Genomic DNA, 15,623 nt, shown 5'->3' on the forward strand with positions numbered 1-15,623 from the left:
TGCATTTGGACTTTTTCTTAACAAAGTTCTCTCCTTTTTAAGCCACTGTTATTTCTAAGATTCTTGTTATGCACAAAGCCACTCCCAAACTGTGACAACTAATCGAAAGATTTTACTCTGTTCAGATCTCAGTGATCATATATGTGTAACAAGGGATGCAAAGATGCAAAGTTACACCTTTGCCCTTAAGATGATCTAAGGGAAAGACTAATAAGCAGACCATCAGAGAACCTAGAAAGTACCCCCAAACTCCTTCCTTTGTTTATTCAAATGCTCTATGGGAGACCAGTGTTGGGGTAACTTTATTTACATGTTTCCCCATCTAATAGCTTAAAGTGTAGGCAATTTTATTTCTCAGAGCTTGAGCTGTTTTGGTAAAAATGTTTAGGTTTGTATTGAAAAGCATTAACACAGGCTTCTTGCTGTCTCTTTTACTTATTTCCCATAGCAACATCCAATGAAGCTCAAAATATATCCAATCAAGTGTCATCTCTGATGGATTTTTTCTTCCAAAAATGACCTTGAATTTGTTTTATTTTCTTTGCCATTTCTACCATTAATACTCTAAACATAGGCCCCCCGTTGACTTATGCCTCATTTATTGTAAAAACTACTTGTCTGTTTTCCATTTTCCAATTTCTCTAGTTTCAAAGAATTGCTGTAAGGTACTTCCAGGAAAACTGCTTTCAGTTTTCCATTCCCTGCTAGATATTTCTTGGCGTTTTGCATTTTTTACCATTATTTACTGTCATCCTTCTAATCAACTACAGAAAGTCGATTTTCTAACAACACTGATCTACTTGCTTTATCAGGAATATATCGTGGCTTTTTCTTTGTTAATAACAACACTTGCTACTGTTGGCATTGCTGTTTGCCATTTGCAAGGCATTTTCTAGATCAGGGGTCAGCAAACTATGACCCACAGCCCAAATCCGTCCCACCACTTGTTTTTGTAAATAAAGTTTTATTGAAACACAGCCACGTCCACTCATTTATATCTTGTGTATGGATATTGCCTGGCTATTACAGTATAGTTGAGTAGTTGTAATAGAGACTACACGGCTTGAAAAATCTAAAATTTTTTACAATTTTACTTTATTTTATTTATTTATTTTTTTGAGACAGAGTCTCACTCTGGTGCCCAGGCTGGAGTGCAGTGGTGCGATCTCGACTCACTGCACGCTCTGACTCCCAGGTTCACGCCATTCTCCTAAGCCTCAGACTCCTGAGTAGCTGGGACAACAGGCACCTGCCACCACGCCCAGCTAATTTTTTGTATTTTTAGTAGAGACGGGGTTTTACCGTGTTCGCCAGGATGGTCTTGATCTCCTGACCTCGTGATCCGCCCACCTCGGCCTTCCAAAGTGTACAATTTTACTCTTTATAGAAAAAGTCTGCCAACTGCTGTTTTCGTTCATTATTTAATTTTTCTTGTTGTAGTCCTCCTGAAAGCTTTCTAACAGAAATCTTTCCCAATTACACTTTCCCGAGCCATGAGTTTAGTCTTTAAACTACTGTTCAAATCACAAGTCCTTCACAGGCTCTTTAACCAGCCCCTTTTTGTCTTCTCTACATTCAATTAGATTTTTATTCATTTTTTTACTTTATGACCATACACAAAATTAGATTTAGAAAGACCCTTGAATAATCTTAACTTCCTATTCTGTTTCACTGATCTCAAATAAGTGATTACTTTATCACTTATCCCAAATTTTGCGGATCAGCAGCTACTACTTTATGAAGTGTATTCAATTTCTCTTCACTAAATGCATCAATATTAGCAGTTAACTTTTTTTTTTTGGAGTATATATATATATATTTTTTTTTTTTACAAATAAAGAACAAATAGTAATAATTACAGTAATAACCCTGTATAGCCACCAATGAAGTCCTATTGGGTTATAAGTGACTTGTTTGCCTGGCATATGTTGTTTGTAATTTTTAAAATTCCCTTATTATAATTACCAACTATGTCATGTCCTAGATTTTTAGTAATGTTCGTGAAATATGATAAATATACATGTTATATTCATGGTTGAAAAGGGCCTATAGTGAATCATTTGACCTAAAATGGAAAAAATAAAAAGACTACATAAAATCTCAAATTGGATTTTATGCACCTAATTGTTTTACAAATGTATCTTTTTCAGTAGCCTATCTACTCCATATTAATTTGATACTTTTTGAAGAAAATTCATAAGTCTCTGTCTGCCTTGAACATGACACAATTGATTTCAAGGTGCTCTCTAAGCTGTCTCTCCTATAGGACTTGGTAAGATTAGACAAAGCTTTTCTTAATCCAGTGATCTAAGAAACTACCCTATCATCACTCCAGAAGAATTTCTTTCACCTTCTTAGTAAAAAAAAAAAAAAAAAAAAAAAAAAAAAGGCTGTTTTGTTGAAGACATGTATCTCCTAGATGGTTTAAAAAATCGGTAAATCAAATAGACAATTCACACAGTTCTTGGCTTTTACTTCCATCAATTGAATTTGTTGTTTTTGAAAAGAACACAACCCAGAAATATAGCAATTTGGCTAATTATTGCTCTGTTAAAAATAGTTTGATCCATTAGAAAATGCCTTCATGTCTCAGACATGGAAATATGGCTTAAACTTCAATGCCATCTCCAAGAATCATCAGAGTTATTCAACTGAAAAATCTCGTTGACACCTATTATGGCAAGAAAGTTGTCTCTACGAAAAGAACTACAGAAAGTGCCTGATGTGCAGTTTTACGATTTAAATATATTATCCATAAGAGACTCTACATCTGGACTTGAAATCTTATTTTAAAGACTTTCACTTGTATATGACTTTTTTTTTTTTTTTAAAGAACTGGCTTATGTAGGTTTAATTGCATTTTTTATAATCTATAAATTATAGCTGATATTCTCAAGGGTATACTATGGTTTCAATTAAGAGAGATAGTTTAAAAATTAAGAAACCGAGATTGTGAAACTGCACTAGATCTTTGGAAAACATATGCACGTGATCATTAGAATTACTGGGTAGGATATAAAACATTGATACGGACTTTGATTGCCCTGAACAAATTATGAAGACTCCTTAGGGCATAACTGTTTACGGCTTTCTAAAATAATGCTGACATTATATATCCTTTGATTCAAGAGTGACTTGATTTTTAAATAATAATTACATAAAAATCATAAATATTAAAAGTATACTATATTATACAGATTTTTAAAAATTACTTAAATTGTTTATACTACAGTTGTAGCAGTTACATGTGTGGGTCTATCAGATCTAACATTTTATTAGTTTTTATTTCCACCAGGTGACAGTAAAGGTATATTCTGTCCAAAGACAGATAATTGTCATCTGAAATACCAGAAATTATGATTTAGGACAAGCCATTCATAATTTGTGTTAGTTTCAGACAAGAGATGTCATAAGAAAAATGATTATTTTATTTTCTCATGGAAAATGATAGGAATCAGAAAATTGTGCAATTTTGTCTATAGCAGTGTTTTCCACAAGGTATTCTAAGGAACACTAACCTCAGTCACTCATTATTTTTTCAATAAATATGTATTGAGTGCTTTCTCGTTGACAAACACCTCATATTGATCCTTAGGAGAAAAAACGTCTGTGGTAATATGTTTGGTATACAATGCATACTCCATCATCCAGAGAAAGAAGCTAAGAAAGTCTATGAGGCAGACTCTAAGATTCTTAGCTGGGAGGGTCTATGAGGCATACCCTAACACTAGCTAGGCAAAACTCATTTAAGAATCTTTGGTACATTGTCCTCCAGCATCCTGATTTGAACAGCAAAGTAGAGGGGCCTCTTTCCTGAAGATATTTATGGGTATGGCTTCTCCTTCATGAAGTAGATTACGACTTAATACAAGGAAGCTTCACAACATTTTAAGGAACCATACTACCTTACACTAAAAGGGATAAAGTTCAAATTGCAAAGAGGCCTGGGCCATTAATTTTATATGGAAAGGAAGAGCACGCACCCAAGAATCTCAGAGAACCACTTCCAGTAAGCAGAACTGAACCCTAATTAAGAAGTGGGAGTTAAACAATAAGAACACCTGGACACATGAAGGGGAAAATCACACACCGGGGTCTGTTAGGGGGTAAGGGGCTAGGGGAGGGATAGCATTAGGAGAAATACCTAATGTAGAAGACAAGTTGATGGGTGCAGCAAACCACCGTGGCACATGTATACCTATGTAACAAACCTGAATATTCTACACATGTATCCCAGAACTTAAAGTATAATAAAAAAAATTAAAAAATAAAGTATATTGACTCTCCTTGGGGAAATAAAAAAGAAACTGGTGCCATGTATCCAGCTGAATTTTAGAATTGTCATGGGCCAGTGACTGCTCTGTATCTCCTATCCCCAGCCCTCATTTCAAATGGGGATATTTGGTTTAGTTATGTTATCCCTGTCTCACGATTTATGTTGGCTATGTAAGGGCCAAATTATATAACTTTTTAGTTCACAGAGTATTGGATGAAGAGCAGCCATTCCTAAGTAGTTGTATTCAGGGAACTAAGCATGAAGAACCTCATTCACACTCAGAGCTGACTTGGATAATAAGATCATTGACTTCTAACCTAATCCTGATGCCACCGAAAGACATGACTTTGGAGGTTTTAGGAATGGGGTCACAATATTTTGCATTTATAAGGACATGAATTACAGTATTAAGGGTCAAAAGGCTGACTCTTAGACTGTTACTTTGGTGGCCCTACCAATAAACCACACCTCAAAGTCCTTGTAAAGTCTTCTCCTGTATTATCTCAAAACTTGGCTCAGTAAGCATGACTCAAGGAGATGCTTGATAAGTAGTTACACGTTCTGAATTGCCATGTAAAAAGTCACTTGATAGAAAGATAAATGGAAAAAGTACATGGAGAGAGAGGCCCTCAGAAATAATAAAGAAACAGGCTCAGCAAACCCTGTATTGCAGTGGACTCCAGACACAATTGACCACAGGCAAGATCGCAGGAAGAACCACCTAGCTGACTCCAGCCCAAGTTGCAGAATCATGTGCAAATAAAATGGTTATTGTTTCAAGGCACTAAGTTTTAGAGTGTTTTCCCTCCAAAATAGGTAGAAGAAACAATTGTTTTTGAGGCAATTATAGGAAAGATAGAAAGTAAACATAAACTGGATTTTCTTCAAGAAATAAATATGTATTATTCAGGTAGGCAACGAAAATATTGAATTTCAAATGAAGGAACAAAGTGAAAAAATGATAAGAATTCATGCCTTAATCTGTGAAGAGCGGACGGGATAGTGAGAACATGACATGTGGTCATGTCATTCTTCAAGTTCTGAGGACTTTTTCTCAGAGGTATTTCTTCCATCTTTCAGAGACTTCTTGTGCTTCTTTGCCGTCACAAACAGACTTTTTAGTTGTAAGAACAAAGACTTAAGAGTAACGGGGCTACTCTATCTTGGCAGAATTCCACTGAATTCTAAACTATTTTCATAGTATCTACAGCAATTTATTACACATTTATTTTCTCTTAGGTAAACTACTTGAAAGTAAAAGCTTTTCTTTAAATATTTTTAATCCCAGCATTAGTATAGAATGAGTGAATAAATGGATTTTCTTTAAATACTTTTTGATAGATGCTTACTTAATATGATCTTTCAATGAGAAAAAAGAGTTACATAGTCCTGAAAGGAAAAATCAAGACTTGGGCAAATGAACTACATACTAGATATAACATATTACAAATATGTCATTTGAAAAAAATATGTTTTTAAAATGTTAACACACAAAAATCAATCACATTTTCACATAGTAACAATGTACATGTTGAAACCAAAATTAAACAGAAGATATCATTTACAAACATTCCAAAGAAAATGAAATACTTAGCTAAAATTTTAGCAAAATGTTTGCAGGATTTGTATGCTGATGAAAGAAACCAAAGGAGGAAATCCTAAATAAACGGAGGCACAAACTGTATTCACAGATAGTGAGACCCAAAATGGTAAAGATATCAATTCACCTCAAATTGATCCATAGGCTTAATGAAATTGCAATCAAAAATTCTAGTAAGGATTTTTGTGGACATAGACAAACTTATGCTAAAATTTACATGTAAAATAATAGGCCCTACAATAGCTAAACACAATCTTTAAAAAGACATATAAAGTAGGAGAACTCACTCTAGTTGATATTTTTGCCACCAGATAGCTATACTAATCAATACAGACTGGTATTGGCAGAGGGATAGAAAAAAGTATGGAATAAATAACATAGAAATTAACACACAAAAATATGCTCAATGGATTTTGAATAAAGATGCAAAAGTAATTCAATGGAGGAAGCATAGCCTTTTCAACAAATAGTGCTGGGACAATTGGACATCCATCCCCATAAAACTAAGCCTTAACCGAAATAAACATCAGTCCTGCAATAAATATTAATTCAAAATTAAGACTTCATGATGAACATGCCAAAAGCAATTGCAACAAAAGCAAAAATTGACATTTGGGATCTAATTAAACTAAAGAGATTTTGCACAGTGAGAGAAACTATCATCAGAGCGAACAGACAACCTAAGGAATGGGAGAAAATTTTTGCAATCTATCCATTTGACAAAGGTCTAATATTGAGTCTACAAGGAACTTAAACAAACTTATGAGAAAAAAAAATTTCCATTAAAAAGTGGTCAAAGGATATGAACAGACACTTCTCAAAAGAAGACATTGAAGTGCACAAGAAACATAGGAAAAAAGGTTCAACATTACTGATCGTTAGAGAAATGCAAATCAAAACCACAATGAGATATCATCTCACACCAGTCAGAATGGCGATTATTAAAAAGTCAAGAAACAACAGATGCTGGCGAGAATGCAGAAAAAAAGGAATGCTTTTACACTGTGGGTAGGAATGTAAATTAGTTCAACCATTGTGGAAGACATTGTGGCAATTCCTCAAAGATAAAGAAACAGAAACACCATTCGATGCAGCAATCCCATTACTGGGCATATTCCCAAATGAATATAAACCATTCCATTATAAACATAAATGCATGAATATGCTCATTTTAGCACTAGTCACAATAGCAAAAACATGGAATAAACCCAAATGCCCATCAATGATAGACTGGATAACGAAAATGTGGTACATATACACCATGGAATACTACGCTGCCATAAAGAAGAATGAGCTCATGTCCTTTGCAGGGACATGGATGGAGCTGGAAGCCAGTATCCTCAGTAAACTAACACAGGAACCGAAAACCAAATTCCACATATTCTCACTTATAAGTAGGAACTGAACGATGAGAACACATCAACATAGGGAGGGGAACAACACACACTGGGGCCTGCTGGCACTGGGCAGGTGGGCTGGGGGAGGGATACCATCAGGAAAAATAGCTGATGCGTGCTAGACTTAATACCTAGTTGGTGGGTTGCTAGGGGCAACAAACCACCATGGCACACGTTTACCTATGTAACAAATCTACAATCCTGCACAGGTACCCCGGGACTTAAAATAAATAAATGCATACATACAAATACAAAGAAAATAAGCATTTTTTTCAAAAAATATTAATTCAAAATTAATAACAGACTTAAATGTAAAATGTAAAGCAACTGAATTTTTAACAAATTTTTAAATCTTAAAAATAAAAAATAAAACAAGGAAAAATCTTCAGGACTCAGCATTTGGCAGAATTTTTCAACTTCACACCAAAAGCATAGTCCATAACTGGAAAAATTCACAAATTGAACCTTATCATAACTAAAAACTTCTGCTTTGCAAAAGACCCTGTTAGAAGGATGAAAAGATAACCTACAGGCAATCAGAAAATATTGGCAAACTACATCTCCAAAAAGAATTAATATTTAGAACATACAAAGAATTCTCAAAATTCAATGAGGAAAACATAAATAATTACATTATAAAATGTACAAAAATATGGACATTTTACTGATGAGAAGAGAGATGGCAAATCAACACATGAAAATTTTAATCATTAGCCATTAGGAAAATGCAAATTAAAATCACAATGAGTTATCACAATATGCCTACCAGAATGGCTACAATTAAAAGTAGTGACAATCGCAAATGCTGCAAGGATGTGGAGAAATCATACATTGCTGGTGGGAACATCAGATGGTACAGTGACTTTGAAAAATAGTTTGGTACGTTCTTATAAAACTAAGCACAAAACTACCATTCAATCCGTATTCACTCTTGCACATTTATTCCAGAAACTTATGTTCACTGAGTAAATCTGGGTATGGGATCTCTCTATGTTATGTCTTGCAACTGAATATGAACCTGCAATTATCTCAAAAATAAAATTTTAATTAAAAATAGGGTGCTAAATAATGTAGCATGCTACCATTTGGGGGGTACTGGAATGCTTCAACATGTACCAGCTAGCTTTGCATATGAAACTGCTAATAGTGCATAACTATGAAAAGGGGAACTAAAAAGCTGGAGGTCAAGAATATGGAACTATTATGTTATTTTATTTTATTATTAAGAGACAAGGCCTTGCTCTGTTGCCCAGGCAGAAGTGCAGTTGTGTGATCACAGCTCACTGCAGCCTCAAATTCCTGGGCTCAAGAAATCCTCCCACCTTATCCTCCTGAGTAGTTAGGACTACAGGTGCACACCACCACACCAGGCTAATTTTTCAAAAGTTTTATTTTTGTAGGCACGAGGTCTAGGTTATGCAGGCTGATCTCGAACTCCTGGCCTCAAACAATTCACCTGCCTCGACCTCCCAAAGTGCTGGGGTTACAGGTATGAGCCACCACATCTGGCCACCAAATTCTTATTATTTTAAAAGTAAACTTGTTTTTATATATGGCCATAAAAGAAGACAAAAGAAATTGTTACATAGCTTTCCTTCATTCACTTTTTCATGTAAAAAGGAAAAATATAAATTTGAGTAAACTGAGTAAAGAGCCAAGAAGTATGGAGCAAACAACTGTGTGGTATAATTCTGTCCAAAATAGATATTAAGAGAAGGAAATAATAAAGTTCTTGTTCATTATAATGATAGTAGACTTACATGTTTCCATTATGTATGCCATTTCATTGCATATATTCAAGTGTAAATGGAAATTAGTTTTATGTGAAAAGCTTGATAAGTAATTTCATTGACAAGTTAATACTCAGAATATTGATCAGAAAGACTAGAACTTAGAATGGATGCTAACATTTTCAAGGCTCTGAAATTCTTTGCAAGTAAATTATTTAAAAACTAATGGTGACAGTTTAGTGGCCTGATAGCTAGCAATATGCCAAAATGTCAGTGACTCAACTGACAGCCCCTGAGCTCCTCTCACATCAACACCAAGCCATTCTATTTCAAATGCTGTTTGTAAAGACTTTTGAGTACCCCTTTCCAAATTGGACAAGGAAGATGCAACAACACTCGCTTCAAATCGATGGGCATATTTGAATTTCACTGACAGAAGTATCTCTTCCTGCAGTTTATCCCTTTCTCTAGATTGCCACTTGACACACATAAACTTTCAAGTATTTGTCTTTTAGTTTCACCTTTTATTAAAATGTAGACATATGAACATATGGCAAGTGTCAACATTTTGGAAACTTTTCAATCTTTCATTCATTATTGCAACTGGAAATTCAGAGGCTTTTTTTTCCTTTAGACAGAGTTTTGCTCTTGTTACCAGTGCAATGGCGCGATCTCAGCTCACCACAACCTCTGCCTCGCGGGTTCGAGTGAATTCTCCTGCCTCAACCTCCCGAGTAGGTGGGATTACAGGAATGCGCCACCACCCGCGGCTAATTTTGTGTTTTTAGGAGAGACAGGTGTCTCCGTGTTGGTCAGGCTGGTCTCAAACTCCTGACCTCAGGTGATCCACCCACCTCGGCCTACCAAAGTGCTGCGATTACAGGTATGACCCACCATACTCGGCCCTTCCAGAGGCACTTTAATGCAATTTCTCAGAGTATTGGATCATAGTGTATATTTAAATACATCAGAGAATTGCAACCTCAGTGTTTGCAAAATTCAGATTACTACGTGAAAACATCATTATTTTTCCATCAATAATGAGTGACGAAATGTAGTGTTGTACTATGGACATCCAGCTCAATTCTAATGTCAGATAAATGAGGACATGCATTTGCCTATCTTGAAGAATCATCTCACCGCATGCATGAACAATCAGAAATAATGATTATTTAAAAGAAACATACCAGATATGAAATTACAATCTAATTACTATTGGTCAAATGGGAACAGCTAGTCCAAACAGTATTCTTTAACTGTACTAGTATGACAGTTATTGATCTGTACCCCTACAAAACCTCTACTTTTATTAAGAGTTATGTTTAATCATAAAAGGATTAGTAAACCCTAAGAGGAAGAAGAAGAGTTGCCAAAGGAATGATGCATTTGTTTGCTTATTTATTTTTGAGATGGAGTCTCACAATGTAGCCCAGGCTAGAGTACAGTGGTGTGATCTTGGCTCACTGCAACCAAGCAGCTGGGATCACAGGCACATGTCACTATGCCTGGCTAATTTTTTGGATTTTTAGTAGAGATGCGGTTTTGCCATGTTGTCCAGGCTGGTCTCTAACTCCTGATCTCAAGTGATCTGCCCTACTCTGCCTCCCAAAGTTCTGGAATTACAGGCATAAGCCACCGCGCCTGGCCAGATGTATTTGTTCTTTTAAAATCCATTAGGCATTTTCCCCAAACACAACACGTTACTGATATTCATTTATATTTTCCAACATTAACATAATAGATGTTGTCAGTGTTAGAAAGATACATTTCTGTTTAACGTTTATGCAACTTGACCTGTTTCAATGTCCTAGCACACCTGTAGCCATGACTCAGCTTACAGGTAATTCTTACAGATGACAGTGAGAGGGAGGCATGATATTCATGACAGGAGGGTTAGCTGCTGATCAGGATTTCAGAAGTGGTAAATTTCTATTTGAAAAAGATACTAGGTGATTCTGAGACTTTCTCTGAGTTTGGGTATCAGCTACTTTAGATTCTTCTTTATTTCTCTGAATAAGCCCAAATACAGAAAGCCAAATGAATAGATTTAAACACACCTTCTATATGACTATACCCAGCTTTGCTAATGCTCTAATAGTCCAATGACATACACGATCATTCACGAAGGGTGTGATACACAATCCATGGGGGGCTAAATGCTTAAACTGAGGTTTTTAACTGCTAATGTGTTGCATGGACACTGCTTCAATGCATTATCATTAAACAAAGTGCATATGCCTCTTCTAGAAGCTGACAAAGATGTGTAGATGTATGGTGAGTATCCTTGGGGATACAGGGACTGAATTTGTTATTAACTTTGGTATAGGCCCTGAAAGACTTGGGAACATTTTTGTATTGATCCAGAAGTTTTGGTTAGCAAAGCAATCTGGAACACAATCTTCATTTTCTCTAACATGGTAATGCTTTCTTCCTCTCCCTGTGCACATACACACATTACCTAAATCATCTTTACAAATGTGTGTGAACCAGAAGTATCCATGCTCTATCTATCTGTGAAGGGCAATAACAAAATGTTAGAACTCATTTAGCAAGAAACTATGCAACCATTCTGCAAGTCTTTGCTTACATTTTATTTGCACCATTTTACTTCCTCTATAAATTTTATTTCATAGTTTTTAGTAATTCCTGGTAACATAAGTAGCTACCCAGATGGTATCTCTTTTCTCCATAAGCTAGAAATAATGTCTAATATAAATTCCAATCCCATCTTTCTATGATTGTGATTCTAAATTTTAGAAAGCAGCAACACATGCAAATATTGAGACAACGGCTTTAGGCAAAAGAGATAGGAGCAAAATTTAAGTATGAGAAAGCAGCCTGTGATTTCTTTGATTCAGCAGTAATATAATTAAAGGGATACCTGATGACACAGGCATAGAGACCGCTGTCCTGTAGCAATGTTGGCCGGAACCAAATGGAGTCTTCTTCTTTGCTCATTCTACTTCCATCAAAGGCTATTGGCTCTTCAAAGTCTCCAGGACCAGAACTTTTGTACCACATCAAACTGAGTCCAGCACTTTGGGCAAGGGAGTAATTTGCTCTGATATAACCATAAAAGAGTGCACATTTGATTCGAACAGGCTCTCCCACCAAAACTTGATATTTCTTGATATCGATAGACCAATCAGTGCATCCATCAGCTATAGTAAAAAAAAGAGAGAAAGAGAGGAAAAACGTTAGAGGGAAAAAATAAGCAATTAGATTATTCATTCATCCAACAAATATTTACTGAGCATCCATATTGGGTCAGGTTTAATTCTAGGCACACAGCACATAGCAATGAATCAAACTGAGAATGGCCCTGCAAAGTAGTGGACTCTGCTAAAAAAACAATGTATTCTTCACTTAGTCTGCTTCTGCTGTTATTTATTATTAGTTTATACCAGTGTGCTGGTTATTGATTTATTGTCTCTTAGTTCTAAATGTACCTTTCTGCCTGCTCGGTAAAAATAGATCTGGGCCTTTGAGATATGTTTTTCTTTACTAGCTGGCACTGAAGCTTGGTAGAGAGAGGGCACTGGTGAGACATTTCAGGAAGAAAGGGATTTGCTTCCTATTTTCAGTGTGATCACTTGGCAGGCTCTTGCAGTGTGCAAGGCTTCTTCAGCACCTGGCTCCAACAGTGCTTGGCAACCAGCAGCTTGGCGATGTTTCCCAGGTACCTTAGAGGAAGGGTCTCTGTTAACTTGCAAAAGACAGATTTCTGACAAGTTCTGCTAGTATAGCAACTTAGCGATTTCTGCCATTCGGTAAGCTATGGTTGCACCTTCCCAATAAAGTGCGGATCTCTGCTCTGGGGATGAAAACATAGGGACTTTTTCTTAGGTGTGCTATCGCAGCCCCAGGGCTAATGGTAGCCATTCCTCTATTCTTTAGGGTTCTCTTTTGCTATAGACTGAATGTTTATGCCCTCCCCTGAAAATCCATATGCTGAAGCCTTAACCCTCAATATGACAGTAAGTGGAAATGAGGCCTTTCTTTGGGAGGTAATTAGGATTAGATGAGGAGCGTCATGAGAAGGAGACTCTTGATGGGATTAGTGCCCTTATAAGAAGAGACACCAGAAAGCTTTCTCTTTCACTCCATCGTTATTACAAAAAAGAGATCATGTGAGCACACTGCAAGAAGGTAGCCATCTGAAAGCCAGAAATCAAACTGGCTGTACCTTGATAATGGACTTCCCAGTCACCAGAACCATGAGAAACAAATATCTTTTGTTTAAGCTACTCAGCTTATATTATTTTGTTATGGCAGCCTGAGCAAACTAATACATGTTTCTTTTATGCTAGCCAATCCCTTCATTACTATAATACCCTGTTACATTTAATAATTATTTGTATAAACTTTTACTGTTCAAATGACCGTGTTTTTTCTCTGACTGGAACCGAACTGATACAATTGAGAATAAATATTTTATAGCCAAACAATATAGAAATGAAAAAAGTGAGTTGAGCTCTGGTAGTGTTTTTTTCACAGACAGAGACAGACGTAAACAGTCACTTTGCTCTGACTTCTGGGATAATCGGAGAAGTGTAAACAAGAAACCATGTTGGGAAATGGGGAGGATGGGGGTGGGGCGTGATTGGGTTTTCTGTATTTTCTGTAGGTACCATCTTCCAAATGACATCTTGACACCATTTTTAGATCACCCCTCTCCCTGCACACACATACAAAACAACAGGTTCCCACAGGGCATCAACATTATCATCATCATGGAGAAGTTGTGAATTTACTGTTTAGAGAGTGCAGTTGCCCAACACTTAGCAAGAAAATCAATTTGGCATTACTCAGAGTATACAAATGTTGAGCAAAAGGGCAAAGACTGAGAAAACAGGACCTCTGACAGCAATAACATTTGAGTATTGCAAGCAGGGTTAAACTCACTACAAATTAAAAAGAGGGCAATCTAACAGCTCTGAGAACAGGATAAATAATACAGTATTCCAGAGAAGAAAATGGTCTAGATGAAAAGGAGGATGTACATTACAGCAAGGAAGACACATAATAACATGTGGAATTAATTATCCACATTTATTATCTTTAAATTATATCTAACATCTAATAAGCACTTAACGATGTGTCAGGAGTTTATAAACTTTCATTTACTATTCACAGAAATATAAACTGAGGCGTTTGAACTTTCTCTTCCCTCGGACTGGAACATTTTTTGCCAACCAACAGCATGGCTTTCTCTTTCTTTCTTGCCAAATATCACCTCCTCAGAGAGGCCTTTTGCCTTCCCATTCTGGTCACTTGATCCAGAGTAGGCCTTGATATTTTTTTTACAAGACCTATTGCTATTTGATGTTATATAACGTAACTACATTGCTTTCTGTCTCCCCAATTGAATGTAAATCCCTTGAGAGCAGGGATGTTGTCCTTTTCACTTCCCTTTTTAGCCGCAGTGCCTAGAATTGTGCCTGCTAAACAGCTTAGCATACATTTACTAAATGAATAAATGAATGAATGCTTGAATAAATAAGCAAAATAAACAATTGAATTACCAAGTTATACACTTGAATAAACTCCATGTCAGCTAATAAGGGTGAGTGCTGGGTTCTCACTCAGATTTATCTGAACCTAGAATTAATTCTCCCTACTGTCACATATTATTTACTAATAAATGTGTCAATTTCACAGCCTTCTTTGATTTAGTTAATTTCAATTACCAAATTTGGGTTTAAAATTTTTACAAAAGGGCTGTATGGAGGTACTATCTAGAGTAAATATGCTGCAAGCTTGGTGGGCATCAACAATGTCTGAGTCATTGTCATAATTCCTGTCAATGACTACTGTAGAGCTGGCATATCATGTTAAACAGGATGAAAAAACTACAGAGATGTGTCCAAGTTAGATAATTTCATACATTTATCGAAACAGTTTTGTATATTTTCCCATTACATAAAATGAATTCTAGATGGTAATTTTTTAAACAGTTATACTTTTGATTATAAGTTTAAAATAATTTAGTTTTACCACTATGTAAATTACAATAGAATCAAGTTAATATAACTGACTATCTGTCATGGAGGGTATCGCTGCTAGTGAAAAAGGTTGAAATACCTTCAAGGTTGGAGTATATAAACCGTATGATAAAATTACTCGAGTCTCAGAAGATTTGTAGAATAATGCAAAATGCTTGAAGGGAAGCAAAAAGATTTAGTCTAGAAAGTTTTAAAAACTTAGTAACAAATTAGATCGAGAGACTAGAGAGAGAGTTGTGCTGAGAACGCATACAGATATTAATACACACTTTCAGAATATGCTTTCTGAGAAAATGTTGGAAGAAAATCACAATTATTACTGAAACTTACTCTTATTCCATACTTAAATACTAGTCAGGAAAAAAGTTTCATACGGTTAAACGTCATGTGCCAAAGAAAAGTTAGAGGCAAAATGAAGAAATGGCACTTTGGACATTAGAGAAACTTGGTGTTCATTTCAATATGGAAACAGATGGAGGATCTATGGCTTAGGAGGTTTTACTACCATTAAACTAAATGCATGCTGTTCAAAAATAAACTTAAGTTAAAATGGTTCAATAATTCCTGGGAAAAGATGGCAAACACTATAAAGAACAATTCAAGGCATACTCAAAT

The 15,623-nt window shown here is 35.8% G+C and overlaps 1 protein-coding gene across 3 annotated transcripts in view; it reads right to left on the reverse strand.

Annotated features, from left to right (window-relative positions):
- Positions 1 to 15,623, reverse strand: part of IL1RAPL1 (interleukin 1 receptor accessory protein like 1) — a 1,387,436-nt gene that overhangs the window by 663,382 nt on the left and 708,431 nt on the right. For all 3 annotated transcript variants that reach the window (XM_007991337.3, XM_037986574.2, XM_073013828.1), the window contains one exon: positions 11,885 to 12,164. In XM_007991337.3, coding sequence (XP_007989528.3) covers positions 11,885 to 12,164 — 280 coding nt within the window. The remainder of the gene's footprint in view (positions 1 to 11,884; positions 12,165 to 15,623) is intronic.

Source organism: Chlorocebus sabaeus, chromosome X, assembly GCF_047675955.1.
Source record: "Chlorocebus sabaeus isolate Y175 chromosome X, mChlSab1.0.hap1, whole genome shotgun sequence".
In the NCBI taxonomy this organism is placed as follows: Eukaryota; Metazoa; Chordata; class Mammalia; order Primates; family Cercopithecidae; genus Chlorocebus; species Chlorocebus sabaeus.